This window comes from Carcharodon carcharias, chromosome 19 (assembly GCF_017639515.1).
Source record: "Carcharodon carcharias isolate sCarCar2 chromosome 19, sCarCar2.pri, whole genome shotgun sequence".
Classification (NCBI taxonomy): domain Eukaryota; kingdom Metazoa; phylum Chordata; class Chondrichthyes; order Lamniformes; family Lamnidae; genus Carcharodon; species Carcharodon carcharias.
In genome coordinates this window covers 18,635,302-18,662,673 of record NC_054485.1, presented here as the reverse complement: position 1 = coordinate 18,662,673, position 27,372 = coordinate 18,635,302, and the positions used below count along the sequence as shown (strand labels likewise).

Here is a 27,372-nt window from a genome sequence, read left to right as displayed (position 1 = left end):
CCCGAGGCTTGCAGCTCTGGCAAGTCCAAACACTTTGGACCAATTTACAGCCATACAATCCAGGCTCTGACAGAGGCCCGGGTTGCTAGGGCCCGATTCCCGAATGTTCCAGTTTCCATGGTGACCGCAGCCTCAACATCGCACCTACTCGCACTCAATTGGTTTGGCGTCAGACATCAGGACTAAGCGCGTCCTCTGATTGGCTAAGGTGCCTGTCGATCACATATTGACCCAAGGGAGGCACTACTTCTGAGTAAGCGGCCAGGGCCTGCAGCGTGTGGCTGAGGGAACAGCATTAACACACAGACACGATGGGGGATTCATCCGGGGAGGATCGCTTCGATGGTATTCTACTGGCGATGGCCCAGCAACACGAAGGGGGTGTTCATCAGGTATGGAGTAGATTTCCACCCCACTGCCTGGGTATAGATCCCCCCAACCCGCTATGCTCTGTCTGTGGGTAGATCCACCCCTCCCCCTCCCCCCCCCGCCTGTGGGTAGAACCCACCCCCCCCCCCACCCACTGGCTGTGGGTAGATTTGCCCCCCCCTCCCCACTGGCTGTGGGTAGATTTGCCCCCCCTCCCCACTGGCTGTGGGTAGATTTGCCCCCCCTCCCCACTGGCTGTGGGTAGATTTGCCCCCCCTCCCCACTGGCTGTGGGTAGATTTGCCCCCCCTCCCCACTGGCTGTGGGTAGATTTGCCCCCCCCCTCCCCACTGGCTGTGGGTAGATTTGCCCCCCCCTCCCCACTGGCTGTGGGTAGATTTGCCCCCCCTCCCCACTGGCTGTGGGTAGATTTGCCCCCCCTCCCCACTGGCTGTGGGTAGATTTGCCCCCCCTCCCCACTGGCTGTGGGTAGATTTGCCCCCCCTCCCCACTGGCTGTGGGTAGATTTGCCCCCCCTCCCCACTGGCTGTGGGTAGATTTGCCCCCCCCTCTCCACTGGCTGTGGGTAGATTTGCCCCCCCCTCCCCACTGGCTGTGGGTAGATTTGCCCCCCCCTCCCCACTGGCTGTGGGTAGATTTGCCCCCCCTCCCCACTGGCTGTGGGTAGATTTGCCCCCCCTCCCCACTGGCTGTGGGTAGATTTGCCCCCCCTCCCCACTGGCTGTGGGTAGATTTGCCCCCCCCCCTCCCCACTGGCTGTGGGTAGATTTGCCCCCCCCCCCCCCCACCCCACTGGCTGTGGGTAGATTTGCCCCCGCCCCACCCCACTGGCTGTGGGTAGATTTGCCCCCGCCCCACCCCACTGGCTGTGGGTAGATTTGCCCCCGCCCCACCCCACTGGCTGTGGGTAGATTTGCCCCCGCCCCACCCCACTGGCTGTGGGTAGATTTGCCCCCGCCCCACCCCACTGGCTGTGGGTAGATTTGCCCCTCCCACCCCACTGGCTGTGGGTAGATTTGCCCCTCCCACCCCACTGGCTGTGGGTAGATTTGCCCCCCCCCACCCCACTGGCTGTGGGTAGATCCCCCCCCCCCCCCACCCCACTGGCTGTGGGTAGATCCCCCCCCCCCCCCACCCACCCCACTGGCTGTGGGTAGATTCCCCCCCCCACACCCCACTGGCTGTGGGTAGATTTGCCCCCCCCCACCCCCACCCCACTGGCTGTGGGTAGATTTGCCCCCCCCACCCCCACCCCACTGGCTGTGGGTAGATTTGCCCCCCCCCCCACCCCACTGGCTGTGGGTAGATTTGCCCCCCCCCCCCACCCCACTGGCTGTGGGTAGATTTGCACCCCCCCCCCCCCACCCCACTGGCTGTGGGTAGATTTGCACCCCCCCCCCCCCCCCCCCACCCCACTGGCTGTGGGTAGATTTGCACCCCCCCCCCCCACCCCACTGGCTGTGGGTAGATTTGCCCCCCTCTCCACTGACTGTGGGTAGATTTGTGCCCCCCCCTGCTGCATGTGGGTAGATTTGCCCTCCCCCCTGCTGCCTGTGGGTAGATTTGCCCCCCCCTCCTTGCTGCCTATGGGTAGATTTGCCCCCTCCCCACTGCCTGCGGGTAGATTTGACCCCCCCCCCCTCCCCTTTGCCTGCGGGTAGATTCCCCTCCCCCTCACCACTGCCTGTGGGTAGTTTTTTTTTCTTTATTTTGCCCCCACTCTCAGTTTTTTTCCTCCCTCCTGTCCCCACCCTGTCTATGGGTTGAATTATCCCTCCACTCTGCCTGTGGGTAGATTCCCCCATCCATGCCTTTGGCTTATTTCTATGTTAAATTGGGTGGATTTTCTTTGTGTTTCTGACTTGCTTTATCCATTCTCATGGTATTTGATTTTAATGAGAGAATGTACTTAACTGATGCTGAGTGACCTGTCAACTTCAGTGGGTTTGAATAAAAGCCCTCAATTTTTATTTCAGCTCGTGGATACGTTCTTCAGTTTTCTGAGGAGGAAAACTGACTTCTTCACTGGTGGAGAGCAGGGAGCAGCTAACAAAGTGAGTACAGGGTGTTCCATTATATCTCAAATCTCTGTGACGGGGGCCCCACTACATCTCCATCTCTCAAATGAATTTGACCCACTTTGTTGAGTGGGTCTGCTGGTTTCTCCTCAGCATACTAATGCTGTAATCCCCTTTAACTGATGATTCTGGTCATATATTTTCCACAGTTGGTCACAGAGACATTTAAACGCCACCAAAAGTTAGCAATACAGGTTCAGATGGAGAAGGAGGTGAAAAAGGAAGCAGAAAGAAAAGATAAATTGGAACAGGCAAAGCTTGCTGAGGAGAAGGAGAAATCTGAGCCGGAATCGAAGCAGCCGAAAATCAAAGAGCTGACGGATGAGGAGGCAGAGAAATTGCAGAAGGAGATTGACCAGGTAAGTGCAACATGCAGTGTCTACTGGCCAATCACAGCCAAGAATTGGATCATGAGATTGAGGGTAACCGCTGGCTTGGATTGGGAATTGGTCAGGAAGTATGAGACAGTTAAAAGTAAGGGTAATTGATATGTATATAATCATACTGGTAGAATGTGAGTTGTGATGTCACACAGGGATCTGTACAAGGGCCTTAACTTTTCACTATTTATGAATGGCTTTGTTGAAGGAATAGAGAGCTGTAAACCTACATTTGCTGATGACAGGTTGGCAGTGTAAATAGTGCAAATGGGAGCAGAATTGATAGATTAGGTGAGTAGGCTAAACTATAGCAGATGGAGTTCAATATGGGAAAGTGTTATGTCCTCTACTTTGGATCTAAGAAAGATAGATCAGAATAATTTTTAAATGGTGAGAAATTAGGAACTCTGGAGGAGCAGAATGGTTAAAGCCTTCATGTATATAAATCATTAAATGCTGGTGGACAGATACAAAAAATTATTAAAAAGGTAAATTAAATGTTGACCTTTATTTCAAAGAGGCTGAAATGCAAAGAAATGGATGTTATCCTTTAGGGAAGGAAATCTGCTCTCCTTACCTGGTCTGGCCTATATGTGACTCCAGACCCACTATGTGGTTGACTCTTAAATGCCCTCTGAAATGACCTAGTAAGCCAGTCAGTTGTATCAAACCGCTACAAAGTCTCAAAAAAGGAATGAAACTGGATGGACCACCTGGCATTGACCTAGGCACCAGAAATGACAATGGCAAACTCAGTTCTATCCACCTTGCAAAGTCCTCCTTACTAACGTATGGGGGCTAGTGTCAAAATTGGGAGTGTCACAGACTAGTCAAGCAACAGCCTGACATAGTCATCCTCACAGAATCATATCTTATAGATAATGTCCCAGACACCACCATCACCATCCCTGGGTATGTCCTGTCCCACCGGCAGGACAGACCCAGCAGAGGTGACGGCAGAGTGGTATACAGTTGAGAGGGAGTTGCCCTGGGAGTCCTCAACATCGACTCCGGACCCCATGAAGTCTCATGGCATCAGGTCAAACATGGACAAGGAAACCTTCTGCTGATTACCACATACTGCCCTCTTTCAGCTGATGAATCAGTACTGCTCCATGTTGAGCAGCACTTGGAGGAAGCACCAAGGGTGCAGAATATACTCTGGGTGGGGGACTTCAATGTCCATCACCAACAGTGGCTCAGTAGCACCACTACTGACTGAGCTAGCAGACATGGCTGCTAGACTAGGTCTGCGGCAGGTGGTGAGGGAACCAACAAGAGGGGAAAACATACTTGACCTCATCCTCACCAACCTGCCTGCCACAGATGTCCATGACAGAATTGGTAGGAGTGACCACCGTACAGTCATTGTGGAGATGAAGTCCCACCTTCACAATGAGGATACCCTCCATCGTATTGTGTAGCACTACCACCGTGCTAAATGGGATAGATCTGGAGCAGATCTAGGAGCTCAAGACTGGGCATCCATGAGGTGCTGTGAACCATCCGCAGCAGAATCGTACTCTAACACAACCTGTAACTTCATGGCCCGGCACATCCCCACTCTACCATTACTATCAAGCCAGGGTATCAACCCTGGTTGAAATGAAGAGTGCAGGAGGACATGGTGGGTGCAGCACCAGGCATACCTAAAACTGAGGTGTCAACCTGGTGAAGGTATTACATAGGACTAGTTACATGCCAAAAAGCAGCAAGTGATATACAGCTAAGTGATCCCACAACCAACGGATCAGATCTAAGCTCTGCAGTCCTGCCACATCCAGCCGTGAATGGTGGTGGACAATTAAATAACTCACTGGAGGAGGGGGCTCCACAAATATCCCCATCCTCAATGATGGGGGAGCCCAGCACATCAGTGCAAAAGATAAGGCAGAAGCATTTGCAACAATCTTCAGCCAGTGCCGAGTGGATAACCCATCTCGGCCTCCTCTGGAGGTCCCCAGCATCATGGATGCCAGTCTTCAGCCAATGTGATTCACTGCACATGATATCAAGAAACAGCTGAAGGCACTGGATAGTACAAAGGCTATGAGCCCTGACAATATTCTGGCAATAGTACTGAAGATTTGTGCTCCAGAACTTGTCGCTCCCCTAGCTAAGCTGGTCCAGTACAGCTACAGCACTGGCATCTATCCGGCTATGTGAAAAATTGCCCAGGTATGTCCTGTACACAAAAAGAAGACAAATCCAACCTGGCCAATTACTGCCCCATCAGTCTACTCTCCATCATCAGTAAAGTAATGGAAGGAGTCATCAAAGGTGCTGTCAAGCAGCACTTGCTTAGCAATAACCTCTCACTTAAACTAATTTGGGTTCTGCCAGGACCACTCATCTCCTGAGCTCATTACAGCCCTGGTTCAAACATGGACAAAAGAGCTGAACTCCAGAGATGTGGTGAGGGTGACTGCCCTTGACATCAAGGCAGCATTTGACCAAGTGTGGCATCAAGGAGCTCTAGCAAAACTGGATTCAATGGGAATCCGGGGGAACACTCTCCACTGGTTGGAGTAATAAAGGAAGATGGTTGTGGTTGTTGGAGGTCAGCGATCTCAGTTCCAGAACATCACTGCAGGAGTTCCTCAGGGTGGTGTCCTCAGCCCAACTATCTTCATCAATGACCTTCTTTCCATCATAAGGTCAGAAGTGAGAATGTGCAATCATCAGTGACCAATGTTGAGTGCCATTCACAACTCCTCAGATACTGAAACAGTCCATGTCCAAATGCAGCAAGACCTGGACAATATCCAGGCCTGGGCTGAGAAGTGGCAAGTAACATTTGTATCACACAAGTGCCAGGCAATGACCATCTCCAACAAGCGAGAATCTAACCATCATGCCTTGACATTCAATGACATTACTATCATTGAATGCCCCACTATCAACATCCTGGGGTTACCATTGACTAGAAACTGAACTTGACTAGCCATATAAATACTGTGGCTACAAGAGCAGGTCAGAGGCTAGGAATTGTGTGACGAGTAACTCGTCTCCTAACTCCCCAAAGCCTGTCCACCATCTGCAAGGCACAAGTCAGATGTGTGATGGAATACTCCCCATTGCAGCTCCCACAATACTCAAGAAGCTTGACACCATCCAGGAAAAACCGCTTGATTGGCACCAAACATTCACTCCCTTCACCACCAATGCACAGTGGCAGCAGTGTGTACATCTACAAGATGCACTGCAGAATTCACCAAGGCTCCTTCGATAGCACCTTCCAAACCCATGACCACTACCATCTAGAAGGACTAGGGCAGCAGGTAGGTGGGAACACCACCTGGAAGTTCCCCTCCAAGTCGCTCACCACCCTGACTTCGAAATATATTGCCGTTCCTTCACTGTCGCTGGGTTAAAATCCTGGAACTCCCTTCCTAACAGCACTGTGGGTGTACCTACACCACATGGACTGCAACAGTTCAAGAAGGCAGCTCACCACCACCTTCTCAAGGACAACTAGGGATGGGCAACAAATGCTGGCCAAGCCAGTGATGCCTACATCTGTGAATGAATAAAAAAAAAGTTATATAAAGCCCTTGTTAGACCCCATTTTGAGTACAACATTCAGTTCTGGGTATTACAGCTCAGGAAGGATACGTTGGCCTTGGAGGGGTGCAGCATAGATTCATCAGAACTATACCGAGACTTAAAAAGATTTAATTATGAGGATAGGATGATTAGACTAAGCTTGTAGTTTTGTGAATTTCTATGATTATGGAATGATGAAATTATGGTGTTTAGATTTAACAAAGGAATTGATAAACCAGATAGAGAAACTATTTTCTCTGGGGGAGTCCGGAACAAGAAGGCATAAACTTAAAATTAGATATAAAAACAGAAAATGCTGTAAATATTCAGCAGCCCTGACAGGATCTGTGTAGAGAGAAACCGAGTTAACATTTCAGGTAGATGGCGTGACACGTTAACTCGGTTTCTCTCTCCAAAGCTGCCGCCAGACCTGAGTACTTACAGTATTTTCTCATCATATTTGATTTCCAGCAGCCGTAATGTTTTGCCATTGCTTAAAATTAGGTTGTCCATTCAGGGACAATGTTAGGAAGCACTTCTTCACGCAGAAGATAATGGAAATCCCGAAGTCTTCCCTGCTAAAAACTGTAGAGGCTGGGGGTCAATTGAAAATTTCAATACTGAGATTGATAGGTTGTTAGTTCGATAAAGGTATTAAGGATAGTGGAACCGTGTTGAGTAGATAGAGTTGAGATTCAAATCAACCATGATGTAATTGAATGGCGGAACAGGCTTCCTCATGCTCTAATGTAATGCGTGTTTGGGTGGAGGTGTCTCAGATTTATCATTAGCTGCTATAATTTAGCAGGTTTCTAAACAGGAAATCAGAGTGAAGGGACAAGACACACAGGTAATTTTACCTCGGGTAACCAAAGAGACCTGCTTTGGCCACCAATCAGAAATCCCGATGCAGTTCAGTGAATGGTCAGTGTTGATGGGTTGTGACACTAGCCTGCAGCTTGGTCCTGCTAGGGCTTGGGTTGGGGTGGGTGTCTGGTTTTGAGTGTTGGGGTGTTTGGTTGCGGTGGGGTGTGGTTTGCTGGTTAAGGGTATGGTGCAGTGTGGGGCATGGAATGCAGAGGCGCGTGGTGGAGTGGTGGGTGGGTTTAGGGGATTGGGTGGGCAGTCATGTCTGGGTTGGCACATCTGCTCCCAACTACACAACATGTAACCATTAAAAGGTTTTGTGGCCACCTTGTGAGCCAACTCCAGTATCAACTTTAAGAGCCACAAGTGAGGCTGCTTAAGCTCAGGAATGTCTGAACAGCACTCTGTGGCAAAACCTCTGCCATTTGTAGATGGCTGTGTTAGGCTCTTAGAGCTGGTGCTGGGACCCCAATGGGCATGTACAGGCTACCTGCAGGAGCAACTTGCCAGCTTCTAATTTGGCAAGTAATTGATGAAATGATGTTTGATTTCACCCCTACCTCTTCCATGAATGGAGGACGTGTTTTGAACTGCTGTCAAGGCCTCCCTGCATGTTTGAATCAGTTATTGATATTGGTTAAGTTTACATGTGAAACATTGCCATAGGCACTGGACACTGGTGCCTGTGAAACTGTTACAGCACCAGGGAACGGGCACCTGGGACCCGTAGCTGGGAGCTATGCCCGAGATTACTGCACGCTGCAAAGCTAAGGTTAATAATTGGCCAGGTACACTATGATGAGACCATTTACTTTGCATTTTTCATCTAGAAAAAGGAGTGCAAGAAACAGGAAAATGATGGGGATGGAATCACTGCCAATGGGGAAAAGAACTCAGAAAAGCCAGAAACAAAACAGGTAATGAACAAATGAATCAGTGTGGAGCAGGAAGGAGGAAGTTCATTTGGTGGGATTTGGGAACAGAGAGGCAGGGTCATATTTTAAATCCACAAGTTCTATCTTAATTTCTTTATCTGCTGAGATTTTTTTTTTTGCTGTTGCCTCCACTTTTCTACTGAAACTCTTGGCAGTCTTTAGCGCCTCAGCCAACTGGTCTATCTTTATTGTGTGGGTCCAGGTAGAAAACTTCAACCACAAAGTGCATCACAGCACACTCTTTACAGCGTAAGTTACTGAACAGGTTGTATGATTTACTTCCAGAGTTAGTGATTGAGGCAGAAATTATTTCAGCATTCCAGATTAGATTGGGCAGGTGGATGATGGAAAAGGTGTTGAAAGGATATGGGGATTGGAAGGGTAAATATGAATCCCACTATTTGCCCATGTGGAAGATGAACACAAGAACAGACTGGTTGGGCTGAACAGCCTGTTTCTGTATTATAACCATGATTTATAACTTTGTAAAATGTGCACAGAGCAAAGTCTGTGTGGAAGTCTGCTCCTTGTAAACTCCTCTCCCATGGTATTATTGTAGACAAAACAGTAAGGAAAATGTGGAAACTGTGCATCCTTTACCCAACACTGCCTGAGACTGCTCATAAAGTGAATGCCAGGTTTCATCAGCCCATGCTGCTAATCTCATTCCATCTTAAAGTTTTTAGTTTCAAACCTGTTTAAATTTGTTCCTTTGATTCATCTGGTTAAATTTTCAATTTTGATTGTTGTGGATTCTAACAGGCAGATTTACCTGGCTGCTGCACAGTCCCTGTACATAACTGTAGTGGTCACTCTGACCATAGTAGTCACCTTGTGACGATGTACATTATAACAATGATTCTGTCTTTGTTCTGTCTGTCTAATAGCCAAGCACACAGTTGTGAAACGTTTCATATACATTTGTGAGAAGTAAGGCTTATACTGCTGCAGAGATGTGTCTTGTATTCTGACAGTCCTCTTGTGACCCCTCACTCTCCTGTAGGCAGAGTCTGAGTCCGATGGTGAAGAGGATGAAAAGGATAAAGGGAAACTGAAGCCCAATGCTGGAAATGGTGCCGACCTGCCAAACTATCGGTGGACCCAGACCCTCTCTGAGGTGGATGTAAGTGTCAGTTGCACTGATGTGTTCAGTTAGCACAGTACCACAGTGTTTGTAAGTCCAAGCTGGGCAGGAAATGATGTGACAAATATAATGGCTGCAGTAGAAGGGGAATCGTCACGGTGAGGTAGGAATTGGAGATCTTCACGGTGAGAATAAGGAGATAAATTTTGGCAGCGAGTTGGCCATGTGATTATAAATTGGAAAAAATATAATTTGAGGTAAACTCCAGGATTTTACATTTAGCTGACTTGCATATTAGAGCAGTGCTTTCCAAACTATTCTCCAATGTGGTTCCATTTTAACAGTTGAAAATTAATGTGATCCCAGAGGATGCCAGCAAAAGCAGACAACAAAAAGCAGCATAGTAACATTCAGTATGTAATTATTAAGGTTTATGTATTATAGATCAAATTGTAAGTGTGAAAACTTGAGTTTTTAAAGTACTTTGTAAAAATGTTACTTTATTTCTGCTTCTCAGTTTCAGCCAAGCTCTCCATTTCCATGGTTTCATAAGACTCAGTGAAGCAACTCTCCTCCCACCCTCCCAAGCATACACCCCTTCCTAACCCCCTTCCTCACCACCCACTCAGCAGCCCCTCTTCCCAACTCCCTTTCCCTACACCCCCTCCCCCCTCCACCCCCAATACCCATTCACCACCCACCCACACATTCACTCACCAGCCTCTCTCTCCTTCCCTGCTCCCCTTTTGGTTGCCTGAGAAACAGAGTCACTATTCTAGGCTAAAGGAGCCTGTTAAATGGGAGACGAAAGCAGAGATAGAGTTCGAAGCAGTCACTCGCCTTCATTGCTCAGCCATGTGACCTCCTGGTTTCTCCTGCACTCAGTCAGTGACTGAGTTACACTTGCTTCTAGCTGCGCCAAGTTGGCACCCAAACGTCCCAGACCCACTCTCTCTCACTGCTCACCGGATTTCTGATGCTCAAGGGTGCTTTGGGCTCACTGTCCACCCCTTGCTGTTTGATGACATCAATCCAGTGAGCCCAGGGCTGTCTCTCCGGAGCCTCCAGACTGGGTAGTCTGCTATTCACAGTCACCACCATTGCTGCCTTGGAGGAGGGCCAGCTCGTGACCCCATTGAGGGTTGCGACCCACGGTTTGGGAACCCTGTATTAGAGGGTTCCACACTGCAGTAAAAACTGTTACGAACCTGTAAGATTTGGAGGGGAGATAGATGGATTTCAGATGCAATGTGATAATATAGGGTAAGATGGTTGGTTTGAGTAATTCACTGTGACTGAATAGCCGTCTTATGGTTCTTACTTTCTTGTATTACGTTCTTAGCTCCTAGTTCCATTCCAAGTCAACTTTAGATTGAAGAGTCGGGACCTCGTTGTGGAGATCCAAAGACGTCATTTGAAAGTGGGTCTGAAAGGCCACCCTCCCGTGATCGATGCTGAGATGTTCAATGATGTGAAGGTAGAGGAAAGCTCATGGCTGCTGGAGGACGGAAAAAGCATTAATGTACATCTGGAGAAGGTGAGCTGGCATCAATGTGGTGGGTAGAGTGAAACCCCACTCATACCCCTGCCCATTGTAGAGTTCCCATGCCCTGGCTCTCAACTCAGCTCTGGACTTAGGGAACAGGGTCTGCCCCTACACGGGGAAATCCATATGAGATCTGCACTCTGTGGGTGAGGTTTACAGTGGGCTGTGGGTGCAGGTTAACCTGAGGTTTCCTGTCTATGGGTGAGGGTTACACTGGGCTGTGAGCAAGGGTTACCCTGGAATTCCAAGTGGTGGCTGGGCAGTTTTCTGTGCCCACAAGACCTCTGGGGAACTCCAGTTTAATTGTACTCTAGCTGTATTTCTTTATGAACCATGTTAGCATCTGTGAGGACTGTTTTTTCTAATTTCAGATCAACAAAATGGAATGGTGGAACAAAGTCGTGACAACAGATCCTGAGCTTAATACCAAAAAAATTAACCCTGAGAATTCAAAAGTGAGTTTCTATTTTTATGCTCCAACTCTGTCATGTGGAGAGATGGTGTCTATTAGTTGAGCACAGTGATCTTAAAGGGCTTTGTAACCATTTGGGCTTTCTGCAGCATGCAAACTGTGCCAGTCTTGGCATTTTGACCTTATGATCTTTTACTCTATGCTACACTGAATCATTGCAAATAGTTAACGCCTCCAATTGGGATGAATTTGCTTGCTGAATTTCAAAGGCATGGTCACTGTGATTCCTCTCAGTCAGGAAACTTGAACATACCATAGGTGAGACTTGTGTAGCAGAGGCTTGATTTATGATGAAACTGATAACTGTAACCACAAACAATCCCACTTGCAGCAGATATAAAAGCTTCAACTTTGAGGCCATTCTCAACTATTTAGGGGTACTGGCCTTGTCTAGTTCATTGCAAGGCTGTCCATTGCAGACAGTGCGTCTCCATCCCTGCACAATCACCCCGGACTCTTCCTATCCTTGCCCTTCCCACCACGTCCCCACTTTCTTAGTTACTTCTTGTCTCCCAAGGTCAATAACATTCACAACTTCTCTGATACTGAAGCAGTCCAGGCCCTCATGCAGCAAGTGCTGGAAATCATTCAGGCTTGGGCTGATATTCACGCACACAAGTGCCAGGCAATGACCATCTCCAACAAGAGAGAATCCAACCGTCTCTCCCTGACATTCAATGGTGTTACCATTGCTGAATCACCCACTATCAACATTATTGACCAGAAACTGAACTGGACTACCGTGGCTACAAGAGCAAGTCAGAGGCTTGGAATTCTGTGGCAAGTAACTCGCCTCCTAACACCTGAAAGTTTGCCCACCAAATACAAGGCACAAGTCAGGAGTCTGATGGAATGCTGTCCACTTGCCTGGATTAGTGCTGCTCCAACAACACTCTAGAAGCTTGACACCATCCAGGACAAAGCAGTTCACTTGATTGGCACCCCATCCACCAGCTTAAATATTCATTCCCCCTACCACCGACACACAGTGGCAGCAATGTGTACCATTTACAAGATGCATTCCAGCAACTCTCCAAGGTTCCTTCGGCAGCACCTTCCAAACCTGTGACCTCTACCACCTAGAAGGACAAGGGCAGTAGATGCATGGGAACACCGCCAGCAGCAAGTTCCACTCCAAGCTGCACACTATCCTGACTTGGAATCATATTGCCATTCTTTCCTTGTCGCTGGTCAAAATCCTGGAAGCCTCTCCCTAACAGCACTATGGGTGTACCTACACCACATGAACTGCAGCAGTTCAAGCAGGTGGCTCATCACTATCTTCTCAAGGGCAATTAGGGATGGGCAAATAATGCTGGCCTAGCCAGTGATACCCAAATCCCTTGAAAGAATTAAAAAAAACAGTTGGTCAGCATCCAGGGGCAGACTTGCCAACAGGCAGCTTTACCTATCCCTGTAGATTTTAACAGTCTGTGCTTTTGGAATGCCTGCCTGTGATCCTGCACCAAGTCCCACTCACCCATCAACCTTGCATGCATTGGCTTTCAACCCTGCTACACACGCAATACCAATTCCACCCTTGCGTTTAAATCCCTCTGTGCCCGCACATCCTCTTCAAACTCTGTTCCTCTCTCACATCTTCCACCAGTCCATATCCTGTCACACCCACCAATAGCAGTTTGGTTTCAACCACCTAGGCCTCAGTCTTTGGAATTCCCTTCCTAAAACTCTCTGCCTACTCATCTTCCTTATGACTCACCTTTAAAACCCATCTCTTGGCTGAGGTATTGGTCTTCTCTTAATTTTCCTTTTTTTGAGCTCAGCATCTACTTTTCTTTGAGCCTCTGCAGAGCCTTAAGACATTATTCCAGATTAATGGCTTTGTGTTAATGAAATAATCATCATTGTTCCATAGCGTCATGGCTGAATCAGAATTTCCTCCAGTTGAACATCAAGAAAAGCAAAGCTGTATGGTCCCTACTCAAAACGCCACCAGTACTAACTTTGTCCTATTCTTTGGCCGCATACAGTATTCAAAGTAATAAATCACAATGTTACCTATAGACTCAGTTTCCACACTGTAGTCCTTGCTAGCCTCTCAACCTTTATTTGTATCCTGCCTCACAAAATCTTATTTGCTCAGCATCCCTACCCTGGCTGACTTGCAGTGGCTTCTTGTCCTCCAATAATTCAAATTTAAAATCTTTGCCCTCATTCTTATACTGAAATCTTTCCACAGCCTCCTGCAACCCTATGTCTGCAATCTGCTCCAGCCTTGTGTCCCCTCCTCATGCTCTCTGATCCTCTGACTCTGGCCTCCAGCTTATCTCATCCCCTTCCTCATTTCACCGTTGACAGCTTTCAACCACCTCACCTCCTTTCTGGAGATCCCAATTTATTATCTGTAAAAGGGGCAAGAAGCAATGATACAATTCAGGATGTAACAGGGTCTTCTAAAGTATAAACTATCAGTCTGATGAATTGGACTAGTGACATACTGTAATATATTAAACACATTGTCCCTCCTGTCTTATCTTGGTTAACTTGCAAACAGATAATCAGACTTATTCCCGTACGTGCTTGATCATCCGTTTTAGACTTGTTTATCCTATCAAGGTAAGCCTCTACAGTCCTTTCTGATGAGTGCAAATCAATAGCGATGAGTGGAGACCTATTGAAAAATTTCTTGCTGTCTGTCCCCTTAGTTATCAGACTTGGATGGTGAGACACGGAGCATGGTAGAGAAGATGATGTATGATCAACGGCAGAAAGCCATGGGACTTCCCACTTCAGAGGAACAGAAAAAACAAGACATACTGAAAAAGTAAGTCCTCCATTGCAGCAATGACAGTGTCATATTTGATAAAGATCCATTATACTGGTAACCAGTCTGTGACTCACTGCAGCCAGGGAAAGTTGTTCTTGCAGAAATAGAGGGACTGTAGGAGGGTGGCGGCTGGACTCTGCTCAGGTTGGAGAGGACGGTGGGAAGGGGGGTAGGAACATATGAACAAAGGAACAGGAGTAGGCAATTCAGCTTGTCAAGCTGCTCCACCATTCATTTAGATCATGGCTGATCATCTACCTCAACACTACTTTCCCACACTATCCCATATCCCTTGATGTCATTAGTCTGCAGAAATCTATCGATTTCTGTTTTGAACATGCTCAATGATTGGAATTCACTACCCTAGAGGGTGGTGGAAATTCAAAGATTCACCACCCTCTGAGTGAAGAAATTCCTCCTCATCTCAGTCTTAAATGGCCTACTCCTTACCCTGAGTTTATGTCCCCTGGTTTTAGATTCACCAGCAAGTGGAAACATCTGAATCCACCCTGTCACGCCCAATGAGGTCATCCCTCATTCTTCAAAACTCTAGGGAATACAGATCCAGCCTCCCCAATCTCTCTTCATAAGACAATCCTGTCACCCCAGGGATTAATCTTTATGGCAAATATATCCCTTCTTGGATAAGGTGACCAAAACTGTACACAGCATTCCAGTTGAGGTTTCACCCAGGTTTTATATTACTGCAGCAAGACATCTTTACTCCTGTATTCAAATCCCCTTATGATGAATGCCAACATACCATTTGCCTTCCTAATTGCTTGCTGCACCTGCATGCTAACTGTTAGTGACTCATGAACAAGGACACCCAGGTCCCTTTGTGTACCAGCACTTCCCAACCTCTCACCTTTTAAGAAATATTCTGTCTTTTTTTTCTACTAAGTGAATAACTTCAAACATTCATTTTATATCCATCTCTCATGTTCTAGCCCATTCACCTGCCAAGTCCTCTTGAAGCCTCCTTGCATCCTCTTCACAACTTTTGTTCCCACCCAGTTTGGCGTCATCAGCAAATTTGGAAATATTACAATCGGTCCCCACATCCAAATCATTTATGTAGATTGTGAACAGCCGTGGACCTAGCACTGATCCTTGTGGCACCCCACTAATAACAGCCAGCCATCCTGAGAATGATGGCAGGTTGTCCTGTGGGGTATGGGGCTGGGAGTGGAGGGTGAACCAGGCTAGCAGCTGAGGAAAGGAGGGGGAACAAAAATTCATGCTACTTGTACTTCTTGATGCTGCTTGCGGGATCAGCACACATAGATTAAAACAGCTTTCTGATGAGCATGGGATATTGTGTTGGCAAACCCGGGTTGATAGTGTCTTCTTGGATAGGGGAGCTGATGAAATGTGTGGGGTATGCTCATCTCTGGTCTGGAAGATGTTGATCTGCTCACTTGTGTTTATAGTAATGGATGATCTAGCGTGTTTATGGGGGCTGTGTAATTGTGGAGCTTAGGAGGGCAATGTAGCTATGGTAGCAGAATAATTATAGGCGATGGAGATTAGGTGAGTGCATTTTGCTGGACCTGTGTTTTTCTGGTGTCACTTGTGTGTGTCTTTGGTGCTCTGTGATTTGGTAATCTATGCATGGAATGTGGTGATCGAGGATGGAATTGGTGTGCAAGTGAATGAACCACTGCGCTACTTATACTGAGATGTGAAGTGTGTGAGACATATGCACTCGTACTAGTTTGTGGGGTATGAGCTCACATGTATTCATGCTGGAATCATGAAGTGAGAACATCTACTGGAGTGTGAATTATGATGTCTAATCACATTGGTGTAACAATGTTCCCTCTAGTTTTTTTTCCATCCATATGCAGAATGAATTTTATGTGCACCAGTATTGAGCTAACACGTGCCACCAGTAGAAACAAAAACCTTGTCTCGTTTATTCTTTATTCCTTCATGTTGCATTCAGTTGGCTTCTATGTAGACATCATACTTCATCTGGACACATCTTTTTGTTTCTTTACTATACCCAATCCTCAATCCTTTCTAATGTATTACCCTCAATCCCATGAGCTGTAATATTGTCTAACAACCTGTTGCATGTCACCTTATTGAATGTCTTGAAAATATGGCAATGGCTCTCACTGGTTTACAGGTTCTATAGGTCGCCAGTTGTAATATCTTTATAAAAACAAAAAAACTGCGGATGCTGGAAATCCAAAACAAAAACAGAATTACCTGGAAAAACTCAGCAGGTCTGACAGCATCGGCGGAGAAGAAAAGAGTTGACGTTTCGAGTCCTCATGACCCTTCGACAGAACTGGAATATCTTTATCCTTGTTTTCAAATCCCTCCATAAACTCTCCCCTCTTAAACTTTTACACCACTCCAGCCTGGCAATCACCACCCCACCCCCTGAGATCTGGCATCTTGTGCATCCCTTTTTTTAATCACACCCACCATTGGCAGCTGGGCTGGCTAGGTCCTAAACTCTGGAATTGCTTCCTTAAAACTCTCCTTCCCTCTACCTGTCTCTCCTCTAAGACATCCTTAAAGCTTACTTGTATGACAAAATGTTTGGTCTTCTGTCCTAACACAATCTTATATTGCTTGTTATTTGTTTAAAATCACTCCTGTAAAGTGCCCTGGGATTATTTTTACTACATTAAGGTGCTACATAAATGCAAGTTATTGTTAATGTGGCTGTCATTGGGCAATGGTTTCTATAGGTGTGGCTCTTGCTCCTTTTCGGTTGCAATGGCTGTCACTTCCCCCATCCCCATGGTCCAGGGGCGGTGCAAACCTATGACATTTCCCATTCGCATTGCAGATCAGCAGTCAAAGCAGCACATTCTGATCCGTTGACTGCAGGTACCATGATTGGCACTAATTGTAGGACCATGGGAATGTATTGATGGTGTCTCTTGTGGATCGTTTCCCAGTCAGGTCAATACTCATGTTGCAATGTGCTATTTTTCAGGTTACTCCCCCTCCTTGATAGTCAAAGATTAATGGAGCTATGAGCTGTGACCTTGTCTTCGGTCTGATGGGGTTGGGGGGGGGGGGGGCATGCAGGAAGTTGCTGTAACAGCAGAATAAATCCATCAGCAGATTGCTGAATTCTGTCTCTGGTATCTGCAATCATGCAGTTTGAACTGTCTTCACTCTGAAATAGATCAAAAATCTTTCATTGGACACATTAGAATCTGGATTTCTGTAGAAGGGTTATTAGAACTCACACAATAAACATCAAAACAAAAACGGAATGCTGGAAATACTCAGCAGGTCACGCAGTATCTGTTGAGAGCGAAAGTGTTTCAGGTTTGGATCCTTATTGGAACCGAAAACAATGCAGCAGAACAGCATTTAAAAAAGAACACACACAGGCATGTGCACATAGACACAAGAGGCGCACAAGGTGTGATCTTCGGCTGCCCTTTGTGGATTGGGGGGGGGGGGCAGCCTTCTTAAGATAGAACCCCCTCCTTTCTTCCTACCCACCTGATGCCTCAAACTCACCATCTCTACCTCCTGCCCCCTTTCCTAACCTGCCCAAGTCTCCGAAAGTACCTGTTTTCTGGGGATCCTTTGGGCCGCCTTTTGCTTCCTCGTTCCAGTCCAGGTAGCACCCACTAATGCAGTCTTGGTGCTGTCAGGACTGATGGAGCTGCTGGCCAATTGGATTGGCCGGTAGCTCCCAAGGTTGGGACTCCCTCCCTAGTAAGGAGCGGACCAGCAAGGAGCAGGTCAGCTCCATGCTGACTTTGCATCCGGTTGGGGGGGTGGGGGGGGGTGTGTGTGTGTGTGCCAACCACCTGCCCCCACCCACTATAATATTCAGCCCAAAAAGCTATTCACATTCTCTTAGAACTAAGAGCTTAAAGAAGTTCCAGAATGGCATACAGGAAGTGGGCCACTCACCTATTGGGTAAGGACAAGGACAAGGGTCCTTTACCCATGCCTGAAGCAAATGTAAGGTTTTTTGTAAATAACTCCTGTTTCAGGTCCCCACTGGCAACATTGGTTTGCCTCAAGGCAGTCAGTGTGGCTACACAAGGCTTAAGGATTATCTGCAGCAGAGCAGGTGAGTGACTCACCTGTAAATCACCCTCCCTATCTTCCCCCACTGTCTTCCTCAACTGCAACATACAGGCCCAAGGCCCCAACTTGGTGTGTGTATGTTCCCTCCCATCTGGGTGTCCTCGACCAATATCCATCCCAGCAGCAACCTGCAGTTTTTCATCCTGCTTTCAATCCTCCACTGTGAGCCACAGATCAGTCGGCTGTGGCCCAAACTCCCTGCACAGTCTCCTCATGTAGCACGGACTCCAAGGTCTAAGGCCCATTATCCAGAGCTTCTTGGATCCTGTCACTCATGGGTAGGGTACTTACCCTGCAAGGGGTAAATCCTCAAGGGGCCTCCTGATTTTCTACACTGCTTTTTCTTTTGCTAGCTCTCTCAATCTGTTCACTTTTGATAATCTCCAGTTTTGATCATTTAGCTATCTCTTGTTTTGCACTTGCACGTTGCTTTATTACTCTCTACTTGTTTCTTTCCTCTTCCTTCCGTTCATTTTTAAATGCTGTCCATCTGGAATATCCTCTAGATTTGTGTGTGCACCCAAAGCAGTGGCCTGTAACTTCCGGGCTGCAGGGTGTTGTAACTGGCAGGTACCACAAAGAAGCGGTAGGGAGCCCCACTCCACCCTCCCGGAAGTCCCCAGGTAAGAATTGCCCAGGAAGTTAAAGCTTCTGTTGGGCAATTGCTCTGCACTGGGAACCATCTGAAAGTACGATTTAAATAACGGACTTTGGATGTTCTGATTGTCTTGCAGCAATAGTTACTCAGGAAAAGTTAGAAGAATTATAACCATTTCTAACTCTTGGGCAACTATAATACTGATTTTTCTGACCCCACTTTTGCCCGCTTACCTTAAAACCTACCTTTTCACTGGCATCTGAAAGTGGCTGGACCTTTAAACTTACCTGCCTAATGGCGGTTAGTGCCGTAAAAAGACGGTGTGGCATCCTTACCTTTGACGCTGCAGCCCTCGACTGAAGGCCTCAGCAGCACACTGCCCTACACAGTTCTCACCCGGCTTGAGTCGGAAGGTGGGGCAAGCAAAGGAGTGGTTGAATTCCAGGTAGGAAACTAGGGGTGGGGAGGCAATGGCTTAGTGGTATTGTTGCTGGACTAGTAATCCAGAGACCCAGGGTAATGCTCCGGGGACCTGAGTTCAAATCCTGTCAGGGCTGGATGGTGGAATTTGAATTCAATAAAAATCTGGAATTAAAAGTCGAATGATGACCATGTTGATCATTGTTGATTGTTATAAAAACCCACCTGGTTCACTAATGCCCTTTAAGGAAGAAATCTATCATTCTTACCTGGCCTACATGTGACTCCAGACCCAAAATAATGTGGTTGAATGAAATGGCCTAGTAAGCCACTCTGTCTATCACTTGCTGCTTATGCTGTTTGGCACACAAGTAGCCCTGTGTTAATAGCTTCACCAGGTTGACACCTCATTTTTAGGTATTCCTGGTGTTGCTCCTAGCATGCTCTCCAGCACACTTTATTGAACAACTAGTAAGCCACCACAGAGTCACAAAAAAGGAATGAAACCGACGGACCACTCGGCATTTACCTAGGTACCGGAAACGACAACGGTCGTGTCCTCTTGTTGACCCTACAAAGCCCTCCTTACTAACATCTGGGGGCTAGTGCCAAAATTGGGAGAGCTGTCTCACAGACAAGTCAGGCAAGAGCCTGACATTGTCATCCTCACAGAATCATACCTTACAAATAATGTCTCAGACACCACGGTCACCATCCCTGGTTATATCCTTTCTTACTGGCAGGTCAGACCCAGCAGAGGTGGCAGCACAGTGGTATACAGTCTGGAGGGAGTTGCCCTGGGTGTCCTCAACATCGACTCTACCCCATGAAATCTCATGGCATCAGGTCAAAAATGAAGGAAATGAAGGCTGATTTACCATGTACTGCCCTCCTTCAGCTGATGATTCAGTGCTGCTCCATATTGAACATCACTTGGAGGAAGCACTGAGGGTGGCAAGGGTGCAGAATGTACTCTGGGTGGGGAGCCTTAATGTCCATCACCAAGAGTGGCTCGGTAGCACCATTACTGTCCGAGCTGGCCAAGCCCCAAAGGACATAGCTGCTAGACTGGGTGTGCGGCTGGTGGTGAGGGAACCAACAAGAGGGAAAATCATACTTGACCTCATCCTCACCAACCTGCCTGCCACAGATGCATCTGTCCATGACAGTATTGGTAGGAGTGACCACCACACAGTCATTGTGGAGGCTATATCCCGCCTTCACATTGAACATAGCCTCCATTGTGTTGTGTAGCATGACCACTGGGCTAAATGGGATAGATTTCGAACAGATCTGGCAGCTCAAGACTGGGCATCCATGAGGCGTTGTGGATCATCAGCAGCAGCAGAATTGTACTCGAACACAATCTGTAACCTCATGGCCCAGCATATCCCCCACTCTACCATTACCATCAAGCCAGGGGTCAACCCTGGTTCAATGAAGAGTGCAGAGAGCATGCCAGGAGCAACACCAGGAACACCTAAAAATGAGGTGTCAACCTGGTGAAGCTATTAGCACAGGATTACTTGAGTGCCAAGCAGCACAAGCAGCAAGTGATAGACAGAGCTAAGCGATCTCTCAACCAGCGGATCAGATCTAAGCTCTGCAGTCCTGCCACATCCAGTCGTGAATGGTGGTGGACAATTAAATAACTCAGTGGAGGAGGAGGCTCCACAAATATCCCCATCCTCCATGATTGAGGAGCCCAGCACATCAGTGCAAAAGATGAGGCTGACGCATTCGCAAAAACCTCCAGAGAGAAATGTCGAGTGGATGATCCATCTTGACTTCCTCCAGAGGTCCCAAGCATCACGGATGCCAGTCTTCAGCCAATTCAATTCACTCCACGTGATATCAAGAAATGGCTGAAGGCACTGGATACTGCAAAGGCTCTGGGCCCTGACAATATTCTGGAAATAATACTGAAGACTTGTGCTCTAGAACTTGCCACACCCCTAGCCAAGCTGTTCAGTACAGCTACGACACTGGCATCTACCCGGCTATGTGGAAAATTGCCCAGGTATGTCCTGTACACAAAAAGCAGGACAAATCCAACCTGGCCAATCACTGCCCCATCAGTCTACTCTCAATCATCAGTAAAATAATAGAAGTGGTCATCAATAGTACTATCAAGCAGCACTTGCTTAGCAATAACCTGCTCAATGACGCCCAGTTTGGGTTCTGCCAGGGCCACTCAGCTCCTGGCCTCATTACAGCCTTGGTTCAAATGTGGACGAAAGAGCTGAGCTCCCGAGGTGAGGTGAGAGCGACTGTCCTTGACATCAAGGCTGCATTTGACTGAGTGTGGCATCAAGAAGCCCTAGCAAAACTGGAGTCAATGGGAATCAGAGGGAAAACTCTCTGCTGGCTGCAGTCATACCTAGCACAAAGGAAGTTGGTTGTGGATGTTGGAGGTCAATCATCTTAGCTCCAGGACATCATGCAGGAGTTCCTTACGGGAGGTGATGGCGTAGTGGTATTGTCACTGGACTGGTAATTCAAAGACCCAGGATAATGTTCTGGGGCCCTGGGTTTGAATCCTGCCATGGCAGATGGAGGAATTTGAATTTGTAGTGTAGTGCAGTGTATTTGTAGTGTAATGGTGACCATGAAACCATTGTCGATTGTTGTGAAAACCCATCTGGTTCACTAATTTCCTTTTAGGGAAGGAAATCTGCTCTCCTGGTTTAGCCTACATGTGACTCCAGACCCACAGCAATGTGGTTGACTCTTAAATGCCCTTTGAACAAGGGCAATTAGGGATGGGCAATAAATGCTGGCTTTGCCAGCGACGCCCACATCCCATGAATGAATTTAAAAAACGGTTGTGTCCTTGGCCCACCCATCTTCAGCTGCTTCATGAATGACCCTCCTTCCAACATAAGGTCAGAAGTGGGGATGTTCGCTGATGATTGCACAATGCTCAGCACCATTCGTGACTCCTCAGATACTGAAGCAGTCCACGTCCAAATGCAGCAAGATCTGGACAATATCCAGGCTTGGGCTGACAAATGGCAAGTAACATTCGCACCATACAAGTGTCAGTCAATGACCATCTCCAACAAGAGAGAATCCAACCATTGCCCCATGATGTTCAATGGCATTACCATCACTGAGTCCCCCACTATCAACATCCTGGGGGTTGCCATTGATCAGAAACTGAACTGGACTAGCCATATAAATACTGTGGCTACAAGAGCAGGTCAGAGGCTAGGAATCGTGTGACAAATAACTCAACTCCTGACTCCCTAAAACCTGTCCACCATTTACAAGGCACAAGTCAGGAGTGTGATGGAATACTCTCCACTTGCCTGCATGAGTGCAGCTCCAACAACACTCAAAGCCTGACACCATCCAGGACAAAGCAGCCATCTAGATTGGCACCACATCCTTTCCCTCCACCACCATGCACAGTAGCAACAGTGTGTACCATCTGCCAGATGCACTTTAGGAATTCACCAAGGCTCCTTCGACAGCACCTTCTAAACCCGTGACCATTACCATCTAGAAGGACAAGGGCAGCAGATAGATAGGAACACCACCACCTGGAAGTTCCCCTCCAAGTCACTTACCATCCTGACTTCGAAATATATTGCCATTCCTTCACTGTCGCTAGGTCAAAATCCTGGAACTTCCTTCCTAGCAGCACTGTGGGTGTACCTATACCACATGGACTGCAGTGGTTCAAGAAGGCAGCTCACTACCACCTTCTCAAGGGCAACTAGGGATGGGTAATAAATGCTGGCCAGCCAGTGAAGCCCACATCCCGTGAATGAATAAAACAAATGTGACTGTCACTCTGCGGAAGTTCAGGCCCATTAACTCTGATGCCACCTGATTTGCTGAGAATTTCCAGCATTCTTCGTTTTAGATTCAGATTTCCAACATCTCATTCGGAAGTAGAGATGTGTACAAGTGCCCGTTGTTTGAAAGAACTTTGATCAATATCCTGCTGTCTGACTACAGGTTGCAGCATTTGCTGCCTCAGTCAATAGTCACACAAAGCCCATGCTTTGAGTTCTGCTCTACAGAGTCAGCTGGTCTCAGTGGGATGGGGTGGTGGGTGGGGGGTGGCATACTACATATAGAGCTTGGTGCCTCTAAGTCAACCCTGAGTCTGATAGTTCTCTCTGTTAAAGATGCTCTATTATCGTGTACTGTTGATACTTTGCGTCATGTAAGTTAGATCTAATTCTGTGCCATACTCTGCAGGTTCATGGAGCAACACCCAGAGATGGACTTCTCAAAGGCCAAGTTCAGTTAAAAAAAAAATGTGCGTCTTCCCTGGAGCTGAAGGGGATAATCGGACTGTTGGAAGATTTTCTGCAGGAAGGACTCCCTTTGAGCACCGCCTCGTGCTGTGCAACCTAGTTTCTGAACTCATACAACATTCAGGTTATTCATTGTGCAGAGAGCAATTGTGTACCTGGCACCTGCTGCGCAGTTACTAAGCTGACATCCAGCTGCCCATTAACCATATCATTGCATTTTCTGGCTGATCTCACGTGACAACCTGACCACCTTTTGGTGTTGCCAGTTTCCCAGACTCGCTTTGAACAGAATAACTTTTTAACTACTTTTGACTGTTTCTTCTGGTGATTGCCAGATCACTGAGGGAGATGTGAAATGTGTGTTGCTACCATCACATTCACCATTGTCTCTACAGGGCAATTCTGATAATCTCTCTGTACATATATGTTTGGGGCCCTTATGTAATTTTCAGTGTGAGAATTTAATCAGCATCATGCTAAAGACATTATATGAAGGTCCCACCCAGAACTTGCTCGATGGTTCTTTATTTCCTCTTGCTACCCACTGGGTTCACATTGGTCCTCTGTGTGTCAGTAACTTATTTTGACCAACATGTTATGCAAATGAACCATATTAGAAACTCCCCCTTTCACTCCACACTGAAGCTTTCAGTGAGTGCTATGCAAAACCATACCTGCTGATTAATGGATATAGGGTGAGCTTGTGTTTCACTGTGTTTCTTGCTGGTTACTTTGTATACACTGTTGCCTAATCATGTCCATATCGGCACATGTGCTGCTTCCAGATGGGCTACTTTGTGTTCAGTATCGAAGTTGTCTGGTTGACTGAACTGTCATGCAGTGCCAGGTGAAGGCCAATGTGTTGTAAATATCAGGATCATTGCTCTCCATTTCCTTGTCTCTGTTTCCAGGTCAGTAACAGGGTGGCTAGATAAATCAGTGAGCACAGCGCTGGCCCTCATGGAGCGTGGTTTATGTTTATTTTTAATTTGTTTGCATTTATGCACTTGAACATGATGTTGGAATTCATTTCTCAATAAAGTCCAGCCACTAGTTGTTGTGTTGCTCTGGTTCATTGTCCTTGCATTAAGCTGCAATTTTCAGCAGCAATACATTAACTTAAGGCTGTGTTAGTGCCACAGACACACCACTACAAAGGTCTGACTCTTAAATATTCTATTTCCAGCACAAGAGGAAAGTGCCACATAAGGAACACTGACCTCTTGCCTCTGGAGCCTGTGTTTAGCTTCATGCTGACTGAAACATCTGACTAGATTCTTGTTGGGAGGATCTTAACTGAATGTTTTGCTGTGAAAACAGGCTAAAGCAGAGATTCCCAAACTGGGAGGGAGGGGATAGAGGGACTTATGCTAAAAGGGGTGATTTTTTTAAAACTCACACTTCCCAAAGTCCCTGCCTCCAACCCCTCCTACAATCTATCCCATGGCTGCCTACTGTCACCACTGATCCACAGCCCACCTGTCCCCAGCTTAATACAGAGAATGTTGTTCTATCTTTATCAGCTGAGTTCTAGATCAGATGTTCTGGTAGCAATTTCTGCTAATTAAATCAATATATTTTCACTTAAAATCTAAAACTTGTTTATATTTAGTGTGAATTCTCTGGCACAATAGACTAGATTTTAGACAATAGTCAGAGAAGCTATCCTTTCCAGAAAAAATTAATAGCTGTGGTTCGCCACAACGGGGAACAGGATTTCTTCAAGGGAACGAAACATTCTACAAAGTGACAGATCAAAAAATGGAAAGTATGGACCTTGTATTGGGTGTATTTGAACAGCCCGGAATTTACTTTAATGCTGTAGGTTGAAGCTGGTGTTAAAATAACAAGGTCATAAAGTTCAAGCTGAAATCTCATCATCAGGTTTCATTGCAAAACTTCACCACAAGTGACTGCAATTTTCATTTTAAAATATAGGACAGAACAAAGATGTTAATGTTTAACGAAATTATACATGTCAACCGTAATTTTAAGTATTCCATCCCAACTTGCGCTCTCTCCTGAGTTCACTGCCCTCCTATCATTCCTTAATCTTTCCCTCTATATAAACTTTCCTAACCCATATTGACAGCCATCCCCTCATGTGGCCTCTACTTCCACCATGTTACAGATGGGGCCATCTCCAATCACTTCCACCTACTTCCTTCCTTCCAGATCTGGCTAGACCACAAAAGCATTATCAGGTTCTACTCTCCTGGTAAAACTACTCACTGCTGCAGGATCATCTTGGAATGCAAAGATTAATCCCTGATCCCTCTGCCACCTCCAATAAGTACAAGGATTTTATGGACTTCTTTGTCACTAAAATTGAGATCTTCTGTTGCTTCCTTTCCTTTCCCATATGCACTAAGGCAAACCTCTCTATTCTACCATGCACTAGCCCTAAACCATACCTTTCCGTAGTGTCTCTTCCATCTCCAATCATGCCCTCTTGAAACACACCTTGTCCTTGAGACCAAACCTACTCCCCACAAGTCCTGACAGCCCCTCGCTGCCCGCCCCCCCATGTACTGTCCCTCTTCCATTCAAATCTGCCAACATCACACCCTCCTTGAACACCTATTCTCCTTTCCAACCTGCCTTTGCTCGTGAACCTGCTGTCACCTCCCAAATTTGTGCCCACCTTTCCCAAAGCTTCATGTTTGAATTCCTCCAGATGTTTACCCCTGCCACAGCAAGTCCATTTAAAGTTATAAATGATGTCCTATGTGACAGACCATCATAACTATCCCTCCTCATCCTCTCGACCTGCCTGCAGCCTTTGACATGTTGACCATGCCATCCTCCTAAAATACTTCTCCCTCACAGCCTCCATTATCCAGTCGACTAGAAACTGCCCTCACCTGTTCTATTCCTATCTGTCCAGCCACAGCCAAAGAATCTTCTGCAATGGCTCCTCTTCCTGCTCCTGCACTATTAACTCAAGCACCAATTCATAGCCCCCTCTATTTCCTATCGACATGCTGCCCTCAGTGACATCATCCGAAAGCACATCAAGTTTTGCTTGTACACAGACAACTCTCAGCTCCACCTCCCTATCACCTCTCAACCTCAGTAAGCAGTTCAGAGAAGGTTTTCTAGACTAATACCTGGCATAGGCAGGTAGTCTTGAGGAAAGGCTGGAGAGGCTGGGCTTTTTATCTATTGGGTTTTAGAAGAGTAAGAGATGGCTTGCTTGAGACATAAGATCCTGAGGGGTCTTGACATGGTGATTGTGGAGAAGATGTTTCCCCTAGTGGGAGAACCTAGAACTGTTTAAAAATAAGGGGTCGTCCATTTAAGACATGAGGAAAAACCTTTTCTTTGAGGGTCGTGAGTCTTTGGAATTCTCTTCCTCAAAAGGCGGTGTAGGCAGGTTTTGAATATCTTTAATGCAGAGGTAGCTAGATTCTTGATAAACAAGGGGATGAAAGGCTGTCAGGGGTAGGCAGGAATGTGAAGTAGAAATTAAAATCAGATCAACTGTGATCTTATTGAATAGGGGAGCATGATTAAGGGACCCAGCGGCCTACTCTTGCTCCTAGTTTGTAGGGCTGGTCAATGTAAATGGTCACAGCAGATGAAAAAGTATTTTTTTATTATTCTTTCATGGGACGTGGGCGTCACTGGCATAGCCAAGCACTTGTTACCCATCCCTAATTGCCCTTTAACTGAGTGGCTTGCTCAGCTATTTCAGAGGGCAAATAAGCGTCAACTATATTGCTGTGGGTCCGGAGTCACAGGCCAACCAGGTAAGGATGGCAGATTTCCTTCTCTATAGGACATTTGTGAACCAGATGGGTTTTTAAACAACGATTGATGACAGTTAATGGTCACCACTACTGGGCTGCAGGAATGTTTCCAGTACAAGCCCATCTGTGACATTTCACTTAACTGCAGTGAACTTGGATAGGGTAT

General features: G+C 46.8%; 1 protein-coding gene across 1 annotated transcript; it reads left to right on the top strand.

The window, feature by feature from the left end:
* On the top strand, window positions 1–24,507 carry nudc (nudC nuclear distribution protein). Its single transcript, XM_041213312.1, has 9 exons — window positions 1–392; window positions 2,366–2,443; window positions 2,617–2,826; window positions 8,091–8,177; window positions 9,199–9,318; window positions 10,622–10,816; window positions 11,197–11,280; window positions 13,964–14,082; window positions 23,396–24,507. The coding sequence occupies exons 1-9, from the start codon at window positions 312–314 to the stop codon at window positions 23,445–23,447; spliced, it is 1,026 nt and encodes a 341-aa protein (XP_041069246.1). The 5' UTR covers window positions 1–311; the 3' UTR covers window positions 23,448–24,507.
* The last annotated feature ends 2,865 nt before the right edge of the window (window positions 24,508–27,372 follow it).

Excerpts from the sequence above, each read along its gene's own strand:
- nudc (XM_041213312.1), top strand. The coding sequence starts at position 312 with ATGGGGGATTCATCCGGGGAGGATCGCTTCGATGGTATTCTACTGGCG. Across the intron at positions 393-2,365 it reads ACGAAGGGGGTGTTCATCAG|CTCGTGGATACGTTCTTCAG; the intron begins GTATGGAGTAGA and ends TTTTTATTTCAG. Across the intron at positions 11,281-13,963 it reads TTAACCCTGAGAATTCAAAA|TTATCAGACTTGGATGGTGA; the intron begins GTGAGTTTCTAT and ends CTGTCCCCTTAG.